The sequence below is a fragment of the Zosterops lateralis genome (assembly GCF_965231275.1).
Source record: "Zosterops lateralis genome assembly, chromosome: 4".
NCBI lineage: Eukaryota > Metazoa > Chordata > Aves > Passeriformes > Zosteropidae > Zosterops > Zosterops lateralis.
This window is the reverse complement of record NC_139765.1, coordinates 14,142,984-14,156,455: the sequence shown is the minus strand read 5'-3', so window position 1 is coordinate 14,156,455 and position 13,472 is coordinate 14,142,984. Positions and strand designations below refer to the sequence as shown.

Sequence of the window (13,472 nt, the reverse complement as noted above, 5' to 3'; positions counted from 1 at the left end):
GCAGCTAAGAAAACAGTTTTGAATAGGACAAATTGTCTTGTTCCAGGGAGGAGGTCTGATCTGGAGAGTGAAAACAGCTTGCTACTTGGAGGACTGTCCATAAAAGAACAAAGCTCTGGGGACACTTGCCTGCACTGAGTCCCAGTAGAGATAATGTAGAGCCAAGATAGCCTCAGGAAACACAACCATGTGAAACAGTCTCTTGTTAAGTGTTTTGTTTCTTTGTTTTCCTAGGATTCATGTACTCCAGTGCCTGGTACTGTGGGTGTTTGGGCTCCTTTGGATCTGATGGACTGGGAGGCAAGTGCTTTGGGTGTTCCCTGCTCCTGCTTGCAAAAAAGTTAGGAATCATGACAGTTTATCACACAGGGATGCTAGTGCACTTTTCTGACGGTCTTTACTAGCTGGTGCTGTAGAAGAAGACTGGAGTACTTTTTAATCATGTGTGCATCTTTCCAGATTTGTTTTTTGTGTGTCACTGGCAACATGTGTGGAAGAAATACTCATGAAAGGGCCAATGTTCCTGCACAACAACATTAATGGGAAATCAGTTCTGGATACAGAGAAGTGGAAGTTCCTTGTGGCAGCTGAATGGAGATTTATAATGGGATACCTAAAAAAGTGAGATGATGTTGTATGATCTGTGCATCCTGGAAATAAATCAACACTATCATTGTAAAACATCTCCATTTGTAATATCTGCTTTGGCAGACTGGTCATAATGACGAATTTTAAACTTGCTGTAGAATATAAATCCTAGTAGGAAGGAATTCTCAAGCCAACAGGAATTTAGCTGCTTGAAAACCTTGGTCTTGGTTTAGTCCAATTTTTAGCCAAAGTGTGGATTCAGCCCTTTAAGTTCTCAATTAAAAGGTCATCCTCATATCATCAAGAGGTCCAGACCATACCATCAGCCTGTTTTCCAGAAAAATTTCCCCTGTCTGAAGGATAACTGGAAATACTTAAATGAGATGATAGAAGTGCTGTGGCCTGAGCCAAAAACAATTTTGCTGTCAAGGCAAAAAACCTTTTCATTAAGACACAAATGTTAGGAAATAGTAGTCTTTCGATAGACAGTTCACAAGATGATATTTTGAAACTCTGTAGAAAGAGAAATCAATGGAAATTATTTTTACATTTACACCTAAGGCAATTGCATGGATTTATTACTACATCTGGGGCTGCAAGCCTGAGCCTGATTTATTAACTACTGTCCCTTTTGGTTTCTTATCCAGGGTGGCAAACCAGATGTAGAACACTGAAAAGAAGTTGAGCTGAATGTCTTGTCCTTTCAGCCTGTTTCTTGTGTTCATTTTGGTCTATAAACAAACATCTCCCAGGTCTCCTAAATAGATTTTCTGATTGAGTTCCCAGAACAGACCACCACCAGCCTCATTAAAGCTTATTTATGTTACTTTCATGCATGAATAAAATGCTCCCATTCACTGCTGATTTTATTTAGTTAGATTCTGTGCCTTGTGGTAGACATTGAATTGGAGTGACATTTTTGGCACTAAAAAAGAAAAAAATAGTGAGAACTGCAAGGAATAGTTTGACACCTGCATCTTTTGCAGTACGAAAAGGAAGAGGCTAACCTGTTCTTGGCTACATGATATTGATGGAAGATGTAAAGAAAATACAGCTGTAAATATTTAGAAATATTCCCTAGTAGCTGGGTTTTTTTTTTTTTTAGGGGGTAGGTCATTGAAGTGGGACTCTGGAGGTACATACAGTCTGTTTTCCCAGGGATGCCACCCGCTCCCTGCGTGATAGGAGGAGAAAGGTCACTCGTCGTTTGAGGTCTCCGCTCCCAGCTGAGAATGATACTGTCTCCCTCCTCTCCTTTTCCAGCTTGCTTGTTTATCTCACTAGCTTTTCATCAGAGTAACATTCACTCTGTCTCTGTGCTGAGCACAGTGGGTCTTGCTCTTGGCTGGGGCTTCCAGACACCACTACGAATAAGAGACATGATTCTCTCTTTATGCCTGTCTCCTCCCTCTCTGTCCATGCTCCAGTGCTCCTGAGGTAAGATTAACAGCTAAAAACCCCCAAACCAACAGTAAAATCAGTGTAAATGAAGAACGAGGAAAGAAAGATCCAGTATATGTGATAAGTTGTGAAATAAGTTTGAGAAGTATTTTTCTCCAGCCCTGCTGACTGCTGATCTCTCTCATATAAAGGTACTGCATTTTGGGACAAGAAGGATTTGAGCCTATCGTTTAAGTCAAAGGGGTGAACAGAAAGCAGCTTTGCCTGTTTCCTTTGCACTAAGCACATTGTGAATATTCTTAAGCATTGCCACAAGGATTAACATCCCTGAATTTTAATGTGCCTGGTGCTGGAATGTAGCTGGAAAGCAGAGCGGGCAGGAATGGTCTTTCTGGGCTGTAGACTCTGCTAGGTGACTCTTTGAAGTTCTATTCAATAGCTTTCTGTTACTCTTTATATTTTTTTTCCCTTTTCCACCTTTTTTCCTTCTCCTTCAATCACTTCTGGGACAAGTACTGATATATTTAATGTTTCTCAAATTTACTGGAATGGATTGTTTTATCTCCACGTACTTTTGCATGGCAGTAGTATTAAAATAAATTTTTTTAAAAAAAAGTGCACGGGGACAGAAGTACACAGTTTTGTGTTTACTTTGGATCATTAACCTGGTCTGTAAATTTGATTTGATCTGTCCTTTTTTTTTTGTTCCTCCCCTGCTCTCTCTGTGTAATTTCAGAGCCTGCAAAGAGACGCTGTCTTCTGTGGCTTCGGGATCCCAGCAAGAAATGGGAGTCTGATGGATTGTAAATGCACCTGCTTTGCTTAACACCCAGCCAAACAGATAAGTGCACTTTTAATTATCTCTGAATGGTGCTTTAGACACAGCTGTGCACAGCATCTCTCTTCAATTTGGTTTCAGTTTGGTGAGGCTCTGTGTTTCACCCCTGCAAATGAATGCTGTTTGGGTCTCATTTCAGCTGAGAAATACCAGACGATATTGGTATTTCACGTTAAGGTAATTAATTGGTGTCTGAGGGAGCTGCAGCTGAGGGGTTGGGAGGCTCCCAGGGATCTAACCCTGCTCTTCTAGAGCCACTGTCTCCAGCAACCTTGTGAGGTTTTGGGACTGAGGAGCAGCATTGTGGGACCAGACGAGGCTGATGTGACCCATGTGAGCCTTAAAGAGTCCTATGGGACTCATTAGAGGTTTAATAATTAAACTTGGCTGGTTTGATTGAGAAGATGCTTGCGCAGGCTTGGCACAATCTCAGAGAAACCAGCTCATGCTGCTGGCAGGAGAAAGGGCTTTCTGCATATGCTTGTCATATGTGTGCAGGGAAAGTGATAACCCTGCTTCTTCCCGACAGTTTCCAGGTGGGAAAAGACACGGGGATGAGGGAGAAAAGACCTTGGTTACACTGAGTTTACACAGGACATGCAAAGGAGTATTGTGAATGAATGGTAACAAGAGTTGTCCCCTCAAAGTTAGGAGAGCATTTTTCTCTCTCTACCAAGAAAACAATTTCTGGCTGCTTAGGTATGCTTCTAGAGGTGACCAGTGTCTCCTTGCAATTACTGCAATTACTGAATTATTCAAGAAACCCATAAAATAGGGTCTCATGTAAAGTGTAACTTTGCAATAATATTGCAAAGCCATGGGGCTGGGGCTAATATTCACCATAATACAATTTACTTGGTTAGAATAATGAAAAAAAAAAAATCACTGAAGCTGAGTGCATGAGCATTTTTGGGGATGTGTGGCAGGAGGCTGGACAAGAGTGAAATTATCTACTCCAGACTTGTCTTACCTGCTCTACCAGGGATAATTAGTAGTGTAAAACGTCTAGTTTACTATTAGGACAACTACAGAGAGATTTGTTACAGCAAATTAGGCTGTAGTAACTGACCTGAATTTGTCTTACCTACCTAAGCAAAAGGTGAGTTTCTTGGTGAAGTTGCCAATTTAGGGGTGATAAAAAGAGACAGGAGAGACAAGGAGGAGAAGTGGGAGGTTGCTGCAGTTTGTGAGAACTAAATCTGGATCAACTCGTGGTCCCTGAAGTGTCTGAAGTTCCTTCTTTTCTAGGAAAAACTTCACTGCTGCTGTTACCACCAAGGAATGTTTTATATTAATAGAAGAAATGGCATGTCTGTTAGTAATGACTAAGTTCTGTCTTACTATTGTAAACAGTGCTTATTATTCCTGACTCTTCAATACTTTGAAAGCATAAAAGCTTGACACTATATTAAGAAACACTGATAAAATGGAGCTCTAGTGAGAAAATCAGGGCTAGTTCATTCAGCAAGGGTGGATAGGAAGTTAAAAAAGCTTAAATCCTCTCGGTGCACCAATGAATGCAGTTTAATGCTTTTCTAACCTCAGAGATTCTCAAGGTATTGAGTGTTAGGTTTGCAAGTTTAAATCTGTTTTCTGCCAGTGAGCTTAAATCAATGTATCTCCGTACTCAATCCCATTAAATTAACCCTAAACTGGCCAGTTCCAGTCTGGGCTATATGACATTACTCAAAGTCAAATTTGGGAATCATCCTGAGGTGTGGCTGGCATGCAGCATGTAACACTCTGTGCTGCCAGGAAGAAGAAGCAGAAGACACCTAAAGTGTCTCTTGGGAGCTGTACTGATGAGAGAGATGATACCAAGGGTGTTCTAGGCACCTGTGGTTTGGCTGGTACCTCCTGCAGCTGAGGAGAACAGATTCAATAGCTCTTGTCTGGTAATTGAAAAAAAATTGTTCCAGAAAAGAAGATCCTTGAATCCCTAACTCCTTGTCTTACAGGTGAGCCTTGAGGACACTTGGGAGACTGTAGCTCCTGAATGCGGGGCCTTCCCCAGTGATTGGAAGAAAGCCATGGAGAAAGACAAGAAAGAAGAAGCCATCTTCCTGAGGAAGAAGATAACTTTGCTGCGGGCTTTCTCGCTGCTCATCGGCAGCATGGTTGGCAGTGGCATCTTTATTTCCCCCAAAGGAGTACTGGAAAACTCCGGAAGCGTGGGCTTCTCCCTGGTGGTCTGGTTTTCCTGTGGGCTCCTCTCCATGTTTGGTGAGTGCTGAGCTTTGGCAGCCTTTGCTTAAGCACCTGGGAGGTGAGGGGAGCCTGCACATTTTTATATTTAGAAAACTGGGAGAGGAATAAACCCAAAATTCCTGGTTCCTACTGCAACAAAGGCTTAAGAAATCAGGGGATGGTCACTAGGAGTTTTTAGTTCAAATGATTTCCCTGGGGTAATGGACAAACTTCCAGCACTTATGGGCTGTGAATATTGACTCCTGTACAAGTGCAAGGCAGGGGAGTGACCGTGACTGCAAATGGAGACAGCATGGTCTCTGCCAGGGAAACTGGGAGAGAATGAGGGCACTCCTTCTGTAAGGTGGAAAGGACATGTAGGCACCTAAAAGGGAATCTGAGGGCTGTGATGTGCTTTCCACAGACACTGTGAAGAGAGTAGGAAGAGAGAGTCCCAGTATGCCACATGGGACCGCTTTCTGTCAGAGAGAATAGCTGGAGCAGAATGCCTGGGGAGCTGCAGGGTATGCACCAGCCCAGGGTGGGTGTTGGGTGTCTGTAAGAAATGGTGTGAGTATGTCTGATGCTGTCCCACTTTCTTTGTGTTACTATTGGCTTGATTTCTGCCATTTAAGACTGGTCTTCTCTCACAAAGGGTTGTCATTTTGATGACAGTTTCATTCTAGTTCTTTTGAAATAACATAGCTCTTGTAAGTTACAGTGGATAAACCACATGGCTTTTAGTTCCTTTCATTAGCTGTATAAAATCACCATCTCAGAAACTCTCTAAAGGTGCTATTAGGACAACTGCAAATTCTCCCAGTCCAGGAGAGTAATCTGATGCTTATTACAATGGGTGACTTTAGCATTCTTCTTCTGTTGTAACTAACGAAAGAATGAACAAAAAACAAAAACCAAAACAAACAATGCAAAACAAAACAAAACAACCACAAAACACCAAGAAAGGAGTACTCCATGCCAAAAACCCCCACTTTGACACTGTGGCACGTACATGCAAGTTTAGAAATTGGGACATTTGATTGTTAATAGGACAATGAGTTGTTCTTGTTCTTAGCATATGTGTACCAATATTTCACATTATATTGGTTTTTGGTGAATTATGCACTTCTGCTTAAAGAAAAGCTGACAATGTAATGTGAGCATGGTGTTTCTTTTAACCAAGCAGAGCAGTAAATGATAATGTGTGTGCTAATCACATAGCCAAGTTCTGCACTTGCAAAGGTTTCTCCCTCTACAGCATCCTTTGATACACTCTGCTGGAAGGGCCTTGGGAGCCTCTATCAAGTGATGGCATTTTGTAGCTGGATTTGTTGGTTTGCTCTTCCCTTTTATCTACTTGATGACCTCACCCGATAATTTCTCTGACACTTTTTTGCAGTATATTTAAAAGGCCCACTTTCTTTTGTGCTTTTTTTTTCTTTCAAGTGGGGCATATATACAAGTCCCATTGCATGAGTTCAGCAACACATTTATATGCATACTCAAAGCATTTAAAGGGACACACTGGAATAAACAAGATGAGCTGTCTGCCTATATTTGATGCTTTGAACAGGAATTCTGCACAAATTTTCCAACAGGGAGGCAGGAAACACTGAGGTTGTCACCATCCTGCATGACCTGAATACGGCATGATTGCCATGGGACTTGGAGGCATGGTCATGTCACCACTGGATGTAAAAGAGGGAAGGGATTTGTATGTTGATGCAAGCTAAGTGGCTTGGGATCAAAAACATGAGTGGAATGACCAGTTCAGCCATGGCTTGTGGCTGAGCTGCTATAGCTGCTTTGTAAACACCACTTCACCACTCTAACTGTGAGGAGAAGCAAGAATCCAGGGTATCTTTCAAGGGAAACCTCTTGTAGCTCTGTGCAGCATTTCTATCACACACTCTTCTTCCGAGCTTCCATTGAAATGTTGTAACATTAACCACAAAATAGAGAATTCCTTTCCACCTGTCAGGTAAGCCAATTACTTCAAAACTTACTTCAAACCACAGTAGTGCACAGAAATAGGGAAAAGTGGTTCTGGTAAACCTCTTTTTCTTCCTCTCATTCACTACTTATTTTAAATGGATTTGTTCAATCCCCAAAAAACACACAAGAAAGGGAAAATCCCAGGTGCTATTTACTTGGTACATTTCTACCTGAACTCTTCCAGGTGCCTTGTGTTATGCAGAGCTTGGAACAAGAATCACCAAGTCTGGAGGACATTATATCTACATTTTGGAGACACTAGGGCCTCTGCCAAGCTTCTTATTCCTGTGGGCAGAGTTTTTTGCTATCAGGTAAGAGATTTGGTTTGCTTGCCACATCCTGGATGCAGTGATAATTTAAAATACCAAGAGTTGTGGCACCAGGTAATAGTCCAGACAGTTTGTAGAGGAAAGAGTAGAAACAAGCTGAATGATATTTAAAGCTTTTTCAGTGATACAAGGAAGACGATGCAATGTGGAAATAGTTACAAATGTTAAATGTGTTCTGTACTTGAAGAATAGCTCTCTTCTCCCCTGGCAGTTTGTATCCCCCAAGAGCTGTGGTGTATTTCATAGACTGGCAATAGATGCCAGATTTATTTCAGATCTTCTGTTTTCAGTGTGAAAAATTTTTGGTTTCTCCAGATTCTGAAAGTGGAGACAACTTCCTGGCTTAGCCCCAAGTTAAATAATTTATAAAATTGTGAAGTACTTCTTTTTTTAACATTAAAAAGGAAGTCCTCACCTCTCAATAACCTGTATCCTTCATGTAAGCTTAGATGAAGCAGAACATATGAACTACACTTGCATTGCTCAGTATGATTAATCTCAACTTTTGCTTTCAAGTTGGAAATTAATCATTTTGCAGCATGTGGTTTTTAACCCATTTACTGAGAAAAACCTATGAGAAAAACTCGATGGGAATTCACCATCTGCATGGGTGAGAGGATGAAGCCAGGTGGGGAAACTTGCTCCCCTTCCCAAGTTTTGTGCAGTTTTACCTCATGCCATTTTTCAGCCATCCTCAGAGCAGTTCGTTCTTGGTTCCCCTCACACTCCCCACTCCAGGCCTGCCAACAGTGCTGTGGTTTCCCTGGCATTTGGACGCTACATGCTGGAGCCCTTTTTCGCCCCCTGTGCTGCCCCTGTCCCTGCAGTGAAGCTCGTATCTCTCCTGGCCTACTGTAAGTACTAACAGTAATGGGATTTTCCATCCTGGCCTCTGCCCTAGACTAGGAGCACTTATGGGGTGTTATTTCCTGGGACAGCTGTGGGATAAGGGTCCTGTCTCACCTCCTCAGCCAACCAAAATGTTCTGATTCAAGGTCGTGGCGTTGGGCCACTGTATTCTCTAGGAAGAGGAATGGTCCTCCCTGTTGACCAGCTGGAGCCCTAGGTAGGGGGATTTTGCCAGGTGTGGGAGCAGAAGCTCTCCATGTGTAATTGTGGAAAAGCCACATGAGTTGTGAGTGTAAGGCTTGAGGTTTTGGACTCCTCTCCTGGTGCATCTAGCCTGTGAAGCTGTCCTGCCTGCCCCAGACTGGTGTGGACTGGCACAGGGAATGCTGTGAAGTGGGCTGCTGAGATGTCCCAAACCTTTCCCCCAGGCAGGTGTGGATCACCCAGCAGGAATCAGGTTCCTGTTCCTTTTTAGGAGCATAAGTCAGCTCCTAAACACTGATGTTTTCTGACATCTCTCACCCCAGGCATCCTCTCTAAGGCATAAAGATTCAGCCTTCCCTCAGCATCCCTGGGGCAGGGAGAGCTGCTGTATTTTTCCCTGTGTGTGTTGAGCTCAGGCTGCAGCTATAGCAGTGTTGTTTTCTCTCCAGATACAGTCCTCGCCCTCAATTCCTGGAGTGTCACCTGGAGCGCACGGCTGCAGATGGCTCTCTCCGTCGTCAAACTCCTGGCTCTTGCACTCATCATCGTCCCAGGGATGGTGCTGCTGGCCCAGGGTAGGTGTTACTGCATGGCTGAGGGAGGGGGCTCGATGTGTCCCCCATCATGGCTTTTATCAGTCCCAAGTGACAAGTGTGGTGCCCACTCAGCTGGCAGGACCTTTCTTTGTCCATGTGCCAGATGTGAATTAGCTGGGAGATGAGACCAGTGTAGCTGGCACAAGCTGCAACCTTGCACTGGGCTGATGCACCTGGCTGGCTGGGGCTTTCACCAAAATTTAGTGGATCTTAGTGCCAGAGGATGTGTGATCCTGCCCAGGGTCATACTGGCACCTTCCTCTGCAGATGGTCTTTCTTTGGAGTCAGACTTGCCTGTTTCCAGTGTAGCTCAAAATCTTTCCATAGCGGCACATATTCAATGGACATTTAGGATATGCGACAGCATCCCCTGTGCCAGTCACAGCTGTGTAATGGGTTCTCAGCCCTCAGCTGAGCCCTGGTAATGTCATCTCTAACCCTTCTGTGGCATAAGCTAATATTTTTTATCTCCAGACTGAGATGGATAGTAATTTAGTGAATTTACAGTGAACTTGGTACAGGATTTCATGCCCGCATGGAGAGTGGGGGAGAAAAACCCCACCAGTAGTATCTTCTGTGAAGGATACAAGAATACTGGCTTTAATCCAAGCCTCAGTTTATAGAAAAGCCCAAGGCATTCCCACTCAAGGGATGAAGCCTGCTCCCTCTTCATGCTATTACCTTCTTCTGCAGAGAAAACACCACAGGCAGTGGGCTTGGTGTTCATGTTTCTTTCTAATGCCTGGAGCTGGCTCATTTGAACATGCAAAGCTCCCCCTGGGCTGGCAGCGCTTCTGAACTAAAGGACTGCCTTGCAGCTAGGGATCCCGAGCCATTATTGTTAGGAATGCCTTCAAATGACAATCTGGAGCCCTGGCACCTGTCCTCTGGTGGGGAGGATAAGTGCAGGTGACATCTGGAGGGAGAATTCACCAAGAGACTCCAGTATGAGAGGTTGTATTTCATGTGACTCATGGGGGACTGTAAATTGCTCATTAATGCATTGCAGGCAATAAATCCTTTTCATGCGCCATCACTTACCAGCCATCATTTTAGAACATAAAAAAAGTCCCTCAGTAGGCCCACTCCTGCATTTTGGGTTAGTTTTCTTCAAACACATTTTCAAATTGACTTCATTTTGGTTTGGGGCTTAAAAATCAGTTTTGTGCTTTTAAAAAATTTTGCCTGATTTTTCTGCCTTGTGCTGCTTTTTTAATTTTATTTTTTATTTTATTTTATTGCACTTCTGTCCTTTCCTCTGCCATTAACTTCTCTTTGGCTCAGGCTTATATTAGAGACTTGCTGGGCCAGCATTTCAAACTCAAGTGCCTAAATCTCGTCACTGAACTTCTTGCAGAAGCACCTCCCTAGAGGTGACCTGACTTTCTCCACGTGCTTCATGCCACGTCGTACCTTGCCTGGTGAAGCCCAACTAGTCATGCAGCTCACCTTTTAAAGACAGTTTATTGTGGGAAATTGGACATAGATGTGGAACCAACCCTTGAATTTGAAAATGTTGGGAATGCAATTCCTTTTGACTGTGTTAGAATGAGAGGCTATTCAGCATTTCTCTCTCCCCTAAATATTTTTTTTATTTAGAGAAAATCCTGACTTTGGTTTTTTTTTTTTTTTTTTGGTTGTGTTTTGTTTTGATATGTTTGTTTTGCTCTGTTTCAAGCAGAGGGCTTGAAGGAAAAATAGGGGAGTTGGTAAATATCTGAGACACTTCTACTTTGAAAATTTTATTTGCTTCACCCTCTGTGTCCTTTCCTGTGGGTGGGTGAGTGGTGGTAGGTTGGACTGGCAGGTTCCTGCTCCCATCCCCTCCTCCAGCCTGGTTCCCATGCTCTGTCCAGCACAGGGCTGGGGTCACTGCTCCAGCAACAGGAGCAGGAGAGAGCACAGTGAGAGCTGAGTTAGCTGCCTCGCTGGCTGCACCACATCAAAGAGGAGTGTGTGTCCAGCTGCTGAGGGCGCTGGGGACAGAACATGGGGGTCAATCCAACAACTTAATTTTGGGCCTAAAGAAAAGAGAGGACAATGTGGATCCCCTCATGTCCATGATCTGTTCCCACAGCAGAGTCTGTTGGAAACAACTAGCTATTGTTGTTGCCCTTCCTGAAACGCCTACCATAGCTGGACAAGGGATAGATTTTTGAATTTTTTTTTAATGTCACTGTAGGACATGTAAATGTATCAGCAACAGCACTGAAATTAAAGCAATTAAATGAATTTGAATACCCTGCTCCAAGGAAATCACAATGTTCCCAGGTCTGGGCAGGAGATACAAGGGATGTTATCCTACAGGGAAGGAAGCCTGTCTCTGACACTTTCCTGCTCTGCATCCATTGTTCATCTCCTCTGCAGGCCACACCGAGAACTTCCAGGATGCTTTTGACAGACAATCGCTGGTTCTGGATAAGCTCCCCCTGGCTTTCTATGCAGGCATGTTCGCATACTCCGGCTGGTAGGTGCGATGGGAGAGCACTCCACGGGCGGTAGACAGGTGCCCTCAGCGTGGCTCAGACTCTCACCCCGTCTCTTCCCATCGTGCAGGTTTCAGACCAGCTTTGTGCGTGAAGAGTTGGTCAAACCTGAACGGTAAGGCTGGGAGGAAGCTGCCCTGGTTTACCAGCCTTGGGGGCCCTGCAGCTTTTCCAAGTGCAGTACAGGAGGAATAATTTTGTGGGTTCACCTGACTGCAATCAGTTGTACTGCCAGATAAAATCTGCAGTAATACTGTGCATAACAAGGCATAGCAGTTCTTTGTGTGTTCCCCTTCCTTGTAGAAATATCCCCCTGGCTGTTATCGTGTCTGTGATCACAGTAATTGTGGGGTACATGCTCACCAACGTCTCCTATTACACAGTCCTGGGAAGACAAGATGTTCTGGCTTCTCCTGCTGTGGCTGTGGTGAGTTGTCATTGCTATTGTTCTCTCCTCAGTGTGCCTAGATTATGTTGTGACCATGGCAAGTCTTTCAGAGGTGGTTTTCCTATAAAATGCTTAATTGCTTTGTAATTTCTCTGGATTACTGGGCAACACTAAATTCTTCTTGTCGTGCCTAAATAAACTGTAGACGACAGTAGAAAAGGTGAAATTTATGACTTCTATATTACTCCTTCAATGAAAGAAATTTCGGGTTTTTTTGACCCTAATGTCACCTAGAGATCACCACATATTTCCTAAAGTCACGTTTGCTCTTCCTGCAGAGCTTTGTGCAACGAGCCTTCAAAAGCCTGATCTCTGTTGTCCCTGTCCTTGTTGCACTGTCCTGCTTTGGAACCATGAATGGAGGAATCTTCACGTTTTCAAGGTCACAATCCCTAAGGATCTATTATGCTTTTGGCTTGCCGAATCAGAGGGAAGCATCACCAACCTGTGCAACTACCCATCCACACAGTGGCATATTAGCTACTCTTGTGAGAAAAACAAGGCTTTTGACTCCCAGTTGTCAGCTACACGATGGTCCCTTTTGGCTAAGAGTCTACATTTTCTATTTCTGACCAGGTCCAGACTTTGGTATCCAAAGATACTTTGGTCACAAAGATTTTTACCTTCTCCCCTACCCTTCAGTTTAAATCCCCAGTTTGAAGTGAAATATCAGTGTTTCTAGTGAACTGAAGGCTTTGTTGATGTTGGCAGCTGCTCAGTGAGATTGAGTCTTCTTTCACTGGGTTCACCCAGCTGTGCTGCTGGAGGGCATGGGGTCCCTCTGTTGTGAGGCTCTCTAGGCAAACTCTCCCTTGAGGACTTTGCTTTGAAGACAGTGAAATGAAGTCAGTGACTGGGATGGGCTATTCCTAAAGCAATAGTCAAGGTTCAAGAAATCTTGTTATAGCAATAAGAAAAGCTTTGTTCCATGGGAAAATAAACTTGCCAGCTTCACTGTCTGCCATACTCTGTGTCCTAATGGGAACCTTGAAATTGGAGAGAAGGGCAGACCTTATCAAGAAGTGTGGTGTGCTGGTCCTGTGGAGCTGAGCAAACTCTCTGCTGTGGGTTCTGCTTCACAACTTTGATTGCAAAGGGAAAAATCAGTTGATCTGAAGGAACGCTTCATAGCCTGAAAGCTAATGAATTATCTGATCTGATTTATTACCCTGAATTCCTGTATTAAATACAGGTATGGATGATCCTTCCCATTAGCTGCTCTAGATAATGACTTTCTTTGAGGATGAGAAGTCTCTGGACAGCACAGAGGATCCTTGTGTCCTCTATTGACCTTCTCTCCCCCATCCTGGCATCATTAACATAATCACTGCAGAAGTCCATGTAAACACTGATGGGGCCTCCCTGGCTGCCTGCCAGCCACACCCCTGCAAAGCCACAGAGACAGCAATAAAACCAGTTGTACACTTGTGCCCCAGCTGCTTGGGGCCCTGCTTCAGCCCAGCTGATGCTCTGGCATGGTTTGTTTGAGGATATTAAGTTTGTGAAATTGGATGTGATTGTTGTCTCCCTAATTGCTCTTTCACGAGTCAA

At 43.8% G+C, this 13,472-nt stretch overlaps 1 protein-coding gene across 2 annotated transcripts in view; it reads left to right on the top strand.

The window, feature by feature from the left end:
• LOC310908641 (cystine/glutamate transporter-like) overlaps positions 1 to 13,472 on the top strand; it is a 33,303-nt gene that overhangs the window by 13,478 nt on the left and 6,353 nt on the right. Inside the window, exons 1-9 of one of the 2 annotated variants that reach the window (XM_083859875.1) lie at positions 2,828 to 3,004; positions 4,786 to 5,050; positions 7,194 to 7,320; positions 8,077 to 8,192; positions 8,841 to 8,966; positions 11,355 to 11,454; positions 11,544 to 11,588; positions 11,777 to 11,900; positions 12,200 to 12,303. In XM_083859875.1, coding sequence (XP_083716001.1) covers positions 4,858 to 5,050; positions 7,194 to 7,320; positions 8,077 to 8,192; positions 8,841 to 8,966; positions 11,355 to 11,454; positions 11,544 to 11,588; positions 11,777 to 11,900; positions 12,200 to 12,303 — 935 coding nt within the window. In that variant the 5' untranslated portion in view covers positions 2,828 to 3,004; positions 4,786 to 4,857. Of the gene's footprint in view, positions 1 to 46; positions 5,051 to 7,193; positions 7,321 to 8,076; positions 8,193 to 8,840; positions 8,967 to 11,354; positions 11,455 to 11,543; positions 11,589 to 11,776; positions 11,901 to 12,199; positions 12,304 to 13,472 lie in introns of those variants that run through there. The other variant, XM_083859874.1, reaches the window with a different exon arrangement.